Raw genomic sequence first — 13,305 nt, 5'->3', positions numbered from 1 at the left:
CTGGGAACGGTCGTGCTGTTTGTAGTCAGAAAATTAGTGAAAGTTTTCCGTATGATCCTTTTTTTTCCTACATATATTTCACTGAAACAACTCACTCTTTCCTGAATTTGCTACAGTCGATATGCCTATCGACTGTAGCAAATTCATAAACATTTGGGTCCACATTTTCGAGCACATGAAGTCCCCAGGTTAGTTGAGGAAACACTCCAGCTAATCTTTTCACTATTTTCTCCTTCCTCTTCCTCATTATGTCTTTATTCTTCAACATTTCTTTCATCTTCAAAATCCATTAAGTCCTTGTCATGGATCGAATTGTGTCTCCTCCCCTGCTACCCCCAAAATATGTGTCAACTTGGCTAGGCCATGATTCCTAGGCTTGCTTGGTTGTCCTCTATTTTGTGATACAATGTGATTATACTTTGTTTTGTAAATCCTACCCTCCAAGATGTTAATGAGGTGGGATTAGAGGCAGTTATTTTAATGAGGCAGGACTCAACTACTGGATTAGGTTGTATCCTAAGTCAATTCTTTTGACCCGGAGTCCCTTCTCTGAGAAACTCTTGGACCCAGGGAAGGATCAATGGTGAGGACCTTATCCCCAGAGGTGACAGACAGAGAACCTTATCCTGTAGCTGGCACCCTGAATCTGGAATTGTAGCCTCCTAAAGTGTGAGAGAATACGTTTCTCTTAAAGCCATCCACATGTGAATGAATTCCTGACCTTCCTCATTAAGATGGTCAAGCAGGGAAGAGGTCTGCATCCCTTGTGGTGTAGGAAGCTGGAGTTTGTTGATATGCCACTCCTATGTATTTGCAAGATCTTGAAAATGGTGCAGCTAGGCTGTATCCAGGAGGGGAAAGTGAGTGGCTCCTGGGACCTGTTCACACTAGCCAGGTCCATTACTTTCCAGGACAGGGAACAAATGAGGCTTTCATTTGATGAACTAAGCTTCAACTGAGGGAACTGTGATGTTAAGGTTGTGTGTCAACATGGCTGGGCCATGGTTCTTCCGGATTTTATTACCCAAGGCAGTTCCTGCTCAGTGCAGCTTCTTGTCAATAAAGAGAAACCAATGTGAAGAGGAAGGAAGAGCATTTATTGCAAGTATGCAGGCAAGGAGCAAGGATGTGTATACCTCAAATCAAGCTCCCGAATGAAGGCAGGCAGAAGCTTTTATACCATCTCTCACGAGGAAGTACATAAGAACACGGACTGCGTAGGTTATCACGGTGCATAGGCTCAGTAAGGCAAGTTGCATTTTCTTTCTTTCTTTTTTTTTGGCACGTAGGCTAGTACATTGGGTTTGACTTGATTGAACCTCACAACAGTCTTGGAGAACAATAGACAGGAGGGAGAAATTTCTGCTTGACCTGAGCAGCTACTAATTGAGCCACACCCATCACTATCACTTCAGGTTTTGTTTCCTAATGGCCAGGAGGAGCAGTCTTGCTTGCTAATGGATAAGCAGCTCCTGGCTGCGTTGGCTATCAGTTCAGCAATTATGATGTAGTTTGGCATAACAATGTAACCACCTACATGATGAGATCTGATGTAATATAATCCCCCCCCCCATGATGGGATCTAATACAACGTAATCACATCCTTGATGAGATCTGCTAAGAGGAGCCAATCAGTTGAAAGGGGATTTCCTTGGGGGTATGGCCTGCCTTCAGTATATACACAGATGTTCCAGCAAGGCTCCCTTCACTCTGGATCCTGAGTCCCACCCCTCATAGTTGGACCTCTGTTTCTTGAGACATGAGCCTTCGTTCTGCCATCACAAGTACCCATCTTGGGTTCATCGGCGCCTGCAACTACCTGAGTCAGGAGAAGCCTCCAGCCTGAAGCCTAAACCAAGAACCTGAGACTTGCCAGCTTCTACAAGCAGGAGTTGAAAGGGGAAGACTGTGACCAGAAAGGACTATAAAGGTTTCTGAGGAGCTAAGGAGGGACCCAGAACCTGGAGCACTGAAGTCACCACCTTGGCTCTCCCTGAGTTCTGATCAAAACCACCCTGCCAACCACAGATCAGGATTCATTTAGGAGCAGATTCATCAGCATGAACAGCTGGAGCCCACTCAGTCACTTGGACTTCACAAACCAGAGTCTGCTTCAGTACAAGGTCTTGACCACCCCTGCTCTGGAGTCACTGCCCCACTCCTTAAAAGAAAAAGGCTCAGATAAAGAGGAGAAACTGGTTGAAGGAAAAGGCAAGACACTCTCTTCTGAGCCAAATGAGAGCAGCACCGAGAGACAAGGTAAGGACTTGGGCTTTTTGTAAGGATGATGGAGGGAAATTTGGAGTTGGGCATACAGAGTCATGCATTGTTGGTTGGGTTTCATTTTTTGGACAAACAAAAAAAAATCCATTGCTATTCAGTGGATTCCAATTCATAGTTAACCTACATGTGTAAAGTCGTACTGTGATGCATAGGATTTCAAGGCTATAACCCTTTTGGAAGCTGATCACCAGCCCTTTTTTTCCAAGGTTCCCCTGGGTGGGTTCATACTGCCGCCTCTTTGGTTACCAGTTAGGCCCTTACCCACATGCTTTCCCCACAGGGGTCTCTCCACTGATCTCCAGAAAGAAGGATGAAAAGCGTCCTGATGCTGGAGATGAGACCCAGAGTACCCACCATGGGAAACACTCGAAGACGCATTCCAAGCGAAGGAAGCGGCCCAGAGCCTGGTCCCCAGGAGACCAGCCGCCACCACTTCGGAGATGCCTGGTAACCTCCCTGCGGGCTCTGTCTGAGGCCATTTACCAGGATGTGGCCCAGGTTCAGGCCCAGCAGGCACAGGCCCCGCTGACCTGGGAGGAGCTCGAGGTGCTCGCCCAGCTCCGGGGGCAGCTGTACACAGCAACCCAAACCTTCTACACCATGGCCACCGAGGCGGCATATGTCTTCCCTGCTGAGGGTTGGCTCAACCCTGACCCACTGCCTGGCTCCAGGGACCCAGCCCAGGATTAGAAGCTGAGACCTCTACCTACAGGGACAGAATTCACTCTTTCCCAAGACGAGGATCTGCTGAGGCTGCCAGTGGACTATCTAGGCTTGAACTGGTGTGCCCTCAACACTGTTCATCAGAAGATCCAGAGCTTGGAGTGAGAATAAAGACCTGGTACTTCTCAGAGTCTTCCAAAGATCTGGAATGGCAATTACTGGCTCGTTTAGTAAATTATGGAACCTGAGGTGGACATAGGAAAAGCCAAAACCACCTGGACTCTGTCCTCTTCATTAAGTGTCACCTGGAACAGGTGCCTGAAGACCCTCTTAGAGACCATCTGAGTAACTAATTACTTGCTTTTGGAGTCCAACTTGACATGCCTGTCCTTGTGCCCAAACACCACCCATTTAAGATACCTTAGTTCGAGTGATGTCAACCTGAGTTCCTCCAAGATCTGCTAGAAAGAACCTCAGGCACCTTCCACTACCCAAGCTTTGATGGGTGTGAGATCACCAACTCCCAGCTCACCACCAACCTCCTTGCCCTGGGATACTGCTCCCACCCAGCACCTTCAACTTCAGTGGAAACCCAGTCTCCAGGGCTGTCTTGGAGGGCCTGTTGTGGCACACCCTCCGGCTGAGCAAGTTCAGACTCGGAATGTTTCCCGCCCCACTGGAATGTTTCTTGGGCATCCAAGAATTTCCTCGACCTGGGAAATCTTCGAGGGTTCCTGTCTGAGCTGAGGATGATACTGCAGGAATTAGGGCAGCCCGACTCAATCTTGTTCAGTGACAGCGCCTGGAACTATGGCATGATTTCTGTGAAATAGTCTCCCTTTTGTGATTTGTTAAAATTATACTCCATTTTGTGATGACTTGTAAATTCTTGTAATAGGAGCCCTCGTAGCACAGTAGATAAAGCCCTCGGCTGCTAATCCAAAAAGGTCAGCAATCAAAACCCACCAGTCACTCCATGGGAGAAAGATCAGGCAGTCTGTTCCCATAAAGATTTACAGTTGTGGAAGCCTTATGTTTTTCAGGTTGATGAGTGAAGTGACCGTGTCATTGTCGTTCAATTTTCATTTCCTTTATCTAAACCTAAGTCGAGGATTATTCAATGCTTACTGACCATATGGATTTATTTTGCAGTCAACTGCTGGCTACTATTCTTGGCCTAATATGACATTTTCTTAAATTTTATAGATTTCAATTTATCCTCTTTTATTATAGAACATTAAATAGACAGATATTGTTATTGGTTTCACTTATCGTTATATTTTATTTTATATATTCAATACCAATTTTCTATTTGGCTTTTACACTGGGAGCATGAATCTTTCATCATATAGATACATATAGGATTGTAATAAAGGAAAAATAAATTAAAATATTTAGGTAATTTTTCGTCCTTTGCCTTTTAATTTTCTTATAATGCAATTGTTCCTCAGTGATACAAATGATTTGAGCTTACCCAGCAGCTCCACAAGCCAAGAAAACCCTGTGGAGCAGTTCTACTCCAGTACATGGGGTCACCATGAGTCGGAATTGACTTCACAGCAGTTCTAGTTTTTTCCTCTGTCCACCCTTTTCTCTATTCCCCACTCTTTTTTCCTTAGTTCCTTCCCTTTCGCTATTCCTCTGTTCACACTATCTTTCCCTCTCTCTATGTATTCTTCAGTTTGTCTTCTTCACTTCATTTCTCCTTTCTCCTTGGATTCCTCCCTTTATATTTTCTGCCAAACAATAAGTTTGTTGTGTTGTTGGATGTCATCAAGTCAATTTCAACTCATAGCAAATCTGTGACAGAGTAAAAGTGCCCCATAGAGTTTCCTTGGGTGGGAGCCCTGGTGGAATAGTGGTTAACACCTCAGCTGCTAACCAAAAAGTCAGCTGTTCAAATCCACTGCTCCTTGGAAACCTTTTAGGGGATTTCTACTCTGTCTTATAGGGTCGCTATGAGTAGAAAAAAAAATATTTTTTTATGAGTAGAAGCCCACTAGATGGCACTTAACAACAATCTTTATTGAAGGAAATCTCCAGATCTTTCTCCTGTAGAGCTGCCGAGTCAGTTCAAGTTGTCAGCCTTTTCTTTAGCAGTGAACCACTTAACCTTTTGCACCACCAGGGCTCCTTGCCATTTGCTGAATAATCTCTCTTTTGCCACAGAATTTTTTCCCATTTTTATCACAAATTCTCACATAGTTGAGTTTATCTCCAGACTTCCCAATCTGTTTCGTTGATTTACTTTCCTTTCTCTTCTTTAGCTGGTGGATTTTGTTACTCTCACTACACTTTACTATCTGGCAGGTCTAATTACTCTCCCATTGCACTTTGTTTTAGAATCTTCCAGGCTAAATTTATAAGGTAATATTTTTCAATTTTGGCTTGGCACACCCAGGATATACTAAAGCTTGGGAATGGGCAAAGGACCTGAATAAACATTTCTCCAAAGACAATATGCAAAAGGCCAGTGAGCAGATGAAGAATGCTTGCCATCATTAGCCATGAGGGAAATGCAAATCAAAACCACAATGACATACCACTTCACTAGGATTGTTATAATTAAAAAGTCAGGTAATAACAAGTGTCGACAATGATGTGGAGAAATGGGAACCCTCAAACTCTGTTAAAAGGAATAGAAAATTGTACGGTTGCTGTGGAAAAGTCTGATAGTTCCTTTAATGGTTAAATGTAGAGTTACCATATGACCCAGCAACTCCACTCCTAGGTATATGCCAAAGAGAAATGAAAGCATATGTCCACATAAACCCTTGGACAAGAATATTTACAGCAGCACTATTCACAATAGCCAAAAATTGAAAACAACTGAAATGTCCACTGATGAATAGATAAATAAAATGTGGTATCTCCATACAATGAGATATTATTCAGCTATAAAATGGAATGAAGTACTGATACATGCAACAACATGGATGAATCTCAAAAAATATTGAGTGAAAGAAGCTAGACACAATTGTCTGATTCCACTTACATGAAATGTTCCAGAATAGGAAAATCTATAGAGACAGAAAGTAGAATACTGGTTTTGGAAGCAGGGAGGGATTCTAGAAGTTGGTGGTGGGACAGGGCAGGCTGATGGCTAATGGGCATTGGATATCTTGTTGAAGTGATGAAAATGTTCTAAAAGTGTGGTGACATTTGCAAGATCCTGTGAATGTACTAGAAAATCTTTTAATTGTACAATTTACATAGATGAATTGTATGGCATGTCAATTACATCTTGCCAAAGATTTTCTGTTATGCTTTGGGGGGCAGAGAGGGGAAATAATCAGAAATTTTTGTATTCCAATTGTTCAATGACAAACTTGCACCCACGAATGTTCACATTCTCGATGGGAAATGTAAACGTCCCAGCTGAAAACAAGCATAAAAACATCCCCAGAACTGGGCCCAGTGCTAGAAAGTTCCAGAATGTGTCACACCTTCACTGCTGGGACCAAGGGAGACACGCAGCAGGTGCCCTGACACTCCCTACACTTCAGGGAGTATGTGGAGTCTAGATAGGTGTTTGTGTCATGTGAGTTTGGCCAAGAATCGACTTCTTCAAGCCTGAAATTCCTCAGCTGTTACAGTCGCCTTCTCCACTGACGCCCTCTGGCCACACACTCAGACATGTAGACACATCAGCAGTCGAGGTTCCCCAACTACAGAATACCTCTTCAAGAATGTCTCATCATTTGCTTTTTCAAAATACTCCCAAAGTTCAAGTGCTTTTGGTTAGAAGATAGCATTTTGGGTGGGTCTTAGGGTGTTTTGTAAGAAGCCTTGGTGGCACAGTAGTCAAGCACTTGGTTACTAACTGAACTGTTGGCACTTAGAACTCATTACCCTCTCTGGGGGGGAAGATGTGGCAGTCAGCCTCCTTAAAGATTTACAGCCTTGAAAACTCTATGGGGCAGTTCAACTCTGTCCTGTAGGGTCTCTATAAGCTGGAGTTGACCTGATGGCAATGGGTTTAGGGTGTTTTTGGTGATGGCTGTTTGTTGTTGTTGTTTTCCCCTTTGCACAGCAGCATGGAGAAGGAGTGCCTGGGCGGTGCAATCAGCTAATACATTCAGCTGATAGCTGAAAGGTCGAAGGTTTGAATCCATGCAGAGGCACCTTGAAAGAAAAGCCTGGTGACCTACTTTCAAAAAAATCCGTCATTGAAAACCCTATGGAGCACAGTCCTACTCTGACACACATGGGGACTGCACGATCAGAGTTGAGATGACTCGAAAACTGAACTGACCTATTTGGGAGGGAGGTAAATTCCATGTCAATCCATCTCATTGAGGGTCTTTCTCTTCGCATTCATCGTCCAAAAGAACATTTCAAGATCCTTCCTGAAGGACAACGCTGTCAGTAATAGGATAAAATCCATATGCCTACCAGGGAAATCAGTTAATACGACTACTATTCAAATTTACGCACCAACCACTAAGGCCAAAGATGAAGAAACTGAAGATTTTTACTAACTTCTGCAGTCTGAAATAGAACAAACATGCAATCAGGTTCATTGATAATTATTGTTGATTGGAATGCAAAAGCTGGAAACAAAGAAGGAGCAGTACTTGGAAAATATGACCTTGGTGATAGAAATGATGCTGAAGATCCCTTAACAGACTTTTGCAAGACCAACAAATTCTTCATGGCAAATACCTTTTTTCACCAAAAAAGATGTGGCATCTACACATGTGGACCTTGCCAGATGGAATACACAGGAATCAAATCAGCTACATCTGTGTAAGCAGACGATGGAAAAGCTCAATATCACCCCTCAGGACAAGGCCAGGAGATGACTGTGGAACAGACCATCACTTGTTCATATGAATCTTCAAGTTAAAACTAAAGAAAACTAGAACAAGTCCATGAGAGCCAAAGTATGACCTTGAGTATATCCCACCTGAATTTAGAGACCACCTCAAAAATAGATTTGATGCATTGAACACTAATGACCAAAGATCAGATGAGTTATGGAATGACATCAAGGACATCATACATGAAGAAACCAAGAAGCCAATAAAAGGACAGGAAAGAAAGAAAAGACCAAAATGGATGTCAGAAGAGACTCTGAAACTTGCTCTTGAATGTCAAGTAACCAAAGCAAAAGGAAGAAATGATGAAGTCAAAGAGCTGCACAGAAAATTTCCAAAGGCGGCTCAAGAAGACAAAGTGTTTTCATGACATGTGAAAGACATGGAGAGAGAAAACCAAAGGGGAAGAACATGCTTGGCATTTCTCAAGTTGAAAGAGCTGAAGAAAAAATTCAGGCCTCAAGTTGCAATAACGAAGGATTCTATGGGGAGAATATTAAACAAAGCAGGAATACTACCAAAAAGAATTGGTCGACTTTCAAACACTTCAGGAGGTAGCGTATGATCAGGAAGCGATGGTATTGAAGGAAGAAGTCCAAGCTGCAATGAAGACATTGGCGAAAAACAAGGCTCCAGGAGTTGACCAATTGAGATGTTTCAAAAAATGGATGCAGCGCTGGAAGTGCTCACATGAGTATGCCAAGAAATTTTAAAGACACCTCCCTGGCCAACCGACTGGAAGAGATCTGTATTTATGCCTCCTCCCAAGAAAAATGACCCAACGAAATGTGGAAATTATCAAATAATATGATTAATATCACGCACAAGTAAAATTTTGCTGAGGATCATTCCAAAGGGACTGCCGCAGTGTATTGACAGGGAACTGTCAGAAATTCAAGCTGGATTCAGAAGAGGATGTGGAACCAGGAATACCATTGCTGAAGTCAGGTGAATCGTGGTTGAAAGTAGAGAATGTCAGAAAGTTGTTTGCCTGGGTTTAATTGGCTATGCAAAGGCATTTGAGTGTGTGGATCACAACAAATTATGAATAACGTTGCAAACAGTGGGAATTCCAGAACACCTCATTGTGTTCATAAGGAACTTGTACATAGATCAAGAGGCAGTCATTCGAAGAGAACGAGGGAACACTACATGGCTTAAAGTCAAAAAAGACTTGAGTCAGGGTTGTATTTTTTCATCCTACCTATTCAATCTGTAAGCTGAGTAAATAACCCGAGAAGCTGGACCGTATGAAGAAGAACAAAGCATCAGGATTGGAGGAAGGCTCATTAAAAACGTGAGTTACACAGATGACACAACCTTGCTTGCTGAAAATCAAGAGGACTTGAAGCACTTTTTGATGAACATTGAAGACCACAGCCTTCACTAGGGATTACACCTCAACATAAAGAAAACAAAAATCTTCACAACTCGTCAATAAGCAACATCACAATAAATGGGGACAAGCTTGAAGTTGTAAGGGATTTCATTTTACTTGGATCAACAATCGACACCTCTGGAGGCAGCAGTCAAGAAATCAAAAAACGCATTGCATTGGGCGAATCTGCTGCAAAAGACCTCTTTAAAGTGTTGAAAATTACAGATGTCACCTTGAAGACTAAGGTGCATCTGACCCAAGCCATGGTGTTTTCAATTGCCTCAGATGCATGCAAAGCTGGACGATGAAAAAGGAAGAATGAAGGAGAATTGAAACCTTTGAATTGTGCTGTTGGCAAAGAATATTGGGTATACCATGGACTGCAAAAGAACGAACACATGTGTCTTGGATGAAGTCCAAGCAGAATGCTCCTTAGAAGCTAGGATGGCGAGACTACATTTTACATACTATCGGCATGTTATCAGAAGGGATCAGTCCCTGGAGAAGGACATCATGCTTGATAGAGGGTCAGCGAAAAAAAGACCCTCAACGCAATGGACTGACAGTTTCTGTCACAATGGGCTCAAGCATAACAACGATTGTGAGGATGGCACGGGACTGGGCAGTGTTTCATTCTATTGTATATAGTGTCACCATGAGTCAGAGGTAATCCTGGTGGTGTAGTGGTTAGGAGCTATGGCTGCTAACCAAAAGGTTGGCAGTTCCAATCCAGCGGGCACTCCTTGGAAATTCTATGGGGCAGTTCTACTTTGTCCTATAGGGTCGCTATGAGTCGGAATTGACTCGACAGCAACAGGTTTGTTTTTTTTTTAATGAGTTGGAACTGACTTGATGGCACCTAAAAACAACATTCTTGCCTTTGTAGGGTGAGAAATATATTATGCACATAAATTTTGTAAATATTTTATATACACAGGGCATCTCTGAAGGGATACAAAAAAACATGTAAAAGAGGGTGCCTCTGGGGAGGAAGACTGGGAGTTTGGGGTGAAAAGATGATTTACTTTTCAATGTATTTCCTTTTTGCACTTTCATTAATCATGACTATTTCAGGTGCGAAATAAGACAATTCAAATTGCCATGGCCAAAGGAAAAGGAAAAGGAAAAAAGAGAGAGAGAATAAGGTATTTGTCAATACATAGAACCAAAAAGTCAGGAGTTCTAGCTTTCAGGCATGGTGGGACGGAGGCTGTCATGTAACATAGACAACATTCTCTCTCTCTCTCTTCTGACTCTGCTTTCTTCTATGTTGCCTTTGACTCAGAAAGTCTACCCTCTCTGATCTCACCTCCTTGTATTTCCCTTCCTGCTTACTTTGTTCCAGCTACACTGGCCTCCAACACCCCAGGCATTCTCCCGTCTCAGGACCTTTGAACTTCTTGCCCATGTGGTGGCAAGACAGCCTCCATCAACATCAGGCTTACATATTAATAATAGGAAACTCAGGGATAAAGATAAATATTTGTTCCCCAGAGTGCTGGCAAAAATCCCAGGAGTCTCTCCATCAGCCTGGGTCCAGAAGAACTAGATGGTGCCTGGCTACCGCCAATGACTGCCCTGACAGGGAACAGAACAGGGAATCCCTGATGGAGAAGGAGAAAAGTGGGATGCAGACCTCAAATTCTAGTAAAAAGGCCAGAATTAATGTTCTGACTGAGACTAGATGAACCGCAGAGGTCATGGCCCCTGGACTCTCTGTTATCCCAAAGTTAAAATCATGCTTGAAGCCAACTCTTCAGGAAAATGTTAGACATAAAACGATAGTGGTGAAGAGTGTTCTTCTTAGGTCAACTAAACACATGAGACTATGTGGGCAGGTCCTGTCCAGAGGTGAGATGAGAAGGCAGAGGGGGACAAGAGCTGGTTAAATGGACACAGGAAATACAAGGTGGAGAGGAGTGTGCTGTCACATTGTAGGAAGAGCAACTAGGGTCACATAAGAATGTGGGTATAAGTTTTTGTATGAGAAACTGACTTGAATTGTAAACTTTCACTTAAAGCACAATTTTAAAAAATGCCGGGAGTCTCATTGGACCAATCACTGTGGCTTTCCAGATGGAATGTTCTCATTGGCTGGGCATGAGTCATGTAAAATCCTTGTAGCTTGTGGGAATGATGGTGTCAGATGTTGTTGCTGTGAAACGTGGAATCAAGCCACCTGCCGCAAAGCCAATACGGAGCAAGCAGTGAGATAAGCAGCAAGAGGGCTTTCTTGTATACCAGTATACAAGAGACAGGGGAATGGGCTTCTTTAAAGTCTGCCTGGATGTCAGAGACCGACTAGAGGGTTTTATAGGGTTAGGGCTTAGGCTTGAAGAGTCTGGAGAATGGCAGTTCCCCTGGGGGAAGGGGGAGCATGTTGGCCACATTTCAAATATGTTAACCTTCTGTGGATATTCTTAGAGGTCCTCTGATGCCATCCTGGTTTCAGTCACAAGATGAGCTCCCATTGTCTTGTTGTCTCATCCCAGATCTTAATGATTGTTGTTCTCCTTCTCCAAAAGGAATATAGGTTAATTTTAAAGTTTATAGAATCATGGAGAATGGGAGAGGGAAGGGAGGAAACAAACCACAGAATCACTGGGGTATGGAAAAGATAGCTATGCAAGCCATGCAGAAACACTGTTACAATACCCAGGACATTAGGCCCCTGCAATTGCTTTCTCACACTGCCCTGTGCAGTCCCCTCTTTATTGGAAGTTTCTCAATCTTGGGAAACAGGGCACTGCTCTTTTTGGACTACTTCTTGCTGATTAGAGGCTTAGACCAGGGTGAGACACTTCTAATACACGTCAAGGGTGATACTTGGGGGCTACATTAAAGTGGAAGGCGGCTGCATCTTGGCAGATTAAATGATGGACATCGCTCTGATTTGATAAAGGGGTGCCTCGACTTATTAGAGCAAAGCTTTCTCCATCTTTGAGAGTGTTTGTAGTCCCTTTTGTCAAGATTTTTACAAAACAGGGAACACAGATGTGTATTAAAATGATTACTATCCGTATAGAGGCTAAGAGAACCAACCAAGACCCCAGGGAGGGAAACAGGCTAGGAAAACAGCTCCACACTTCCTGTGGCCTTGACATAGGGTCGGTCTATTTGGTAGCTTATGGATGGCTTCTAAACCTACCTCGACCTCCCCTGAAGTATTTATCCATGCACAGCAGGTTTTGTTTATGACAGCGCAGGCCCCTCTTGATTTTGCTAACAGAAAGTCCAGAACAATTCAATGATCTAAGACCACCTTTACAAGTAAGTTTAAGGAGGTCTGCTGGGCCTTCAGTGCCTTCTCAGTGTCCAAAGCCAATAAATGTATAGTGTCAGATAAATTTTTGTAGCCATTTCTATCTGGTACATCCCCAGACCTGGTATTATTGTCTGTGGAAACCACCCCTCAAACCCACTTTCTTCTAGATCAGGGTTATACTCTTTACCCCGTGTTTCTAGGGTCACGGGGTCTACTGTATTTGTCTCTTATTTCAGGTATGTTTGAAAACTAATGGAGTGGTGGTTGGGCGAACTTGTGTCGAGAAAACCAAAAACCCTAAGGTACATTGTCCCACAAAATGAATTCCAGTGAGACACTGAATGGCCCAGGTCTAAGGCAAGTTCTCAGGGGCAGGGATTTCACTGGTGAGGTAAGGCTTTCCACCACATAGAAAAGTATACACTGATGGATCTTATTAGTGGTATGAGGAATACTAGCATTAAGATAGATTAAGAGCAGGACAGTCGAAGATCTATTACAAGAAAGGAGGAGCTGAAATCTCAAAAAACCTGTTGGTCTATTTCTACTTTAGGGGGATATGATTTTATCTCCCATTTAGTCCCTAAAGTATGATAGTAGAAAGCAGGGTACAGTAAGAGGATGCTGTATGAGGGGAGCTCTAATCAGGCCCTTGGGGCATGATGTGTTAAAGTACAGTCAGGGATAAGGATACCTCTACTATATTCAAAGACGGGGGCTGCTATAGGGCTTAAAGGGGCCCCAATGGAGGTAGGTGGTGACATACCCAGCAGTTACTAAGATTTCTTCCCATGGCTACAGATTGAGACGTGGTAACCAAGCCATTAGACGACCAATCCCGCCCATCTGGAAGATGGGCTGGCTCTTTGCTTCCTGTGACAACTACTTGAGCACCT

General features: G+C 43.3%; 1 protein-coding gene across 1 annotated transcript; it reads left to right on the top strand.

The window, feature by feature from the left end:
* The first annotated feature begins 2,060 nt into the window (after positions 1-2,060).
* Positions 2,061-2,973, top strand: LOC126086245 (protein FRG2-like). Its single transcript, XM_049902410.1, has 2 exons — positions 2,061-2,259; positions 2,564-2,973. Exons 1-2 carry the CDS (start codon positions 2,061-2,063, stop codon positions 2,971-2,973), a joined length of 609 nt encoding a protein of 202 aa, XP_049758367.1.
* Positions 2,974-13,305: the final 10,332 nt, after the last annotated feature.

Source organism: Elephas maximus, chromosome 11 (genome assembly GCF_024166365.1).
Source record: "Elephas maximus indicus isolate mEleMax1 chromosome 11, mEleMax1 primary haplotype, whole genome shotgun sequence".
Lineage (NCBI taxonomy): Eukaryota > Metazoa > Chordata > Mammalia > Proboscidea > Elephantidae > Elephas > Elephas maximus.
Note: the sequence above shows the minus strand (reverse complement) of the source record. Positions and strands in the feature narration are given on the sequence as shown.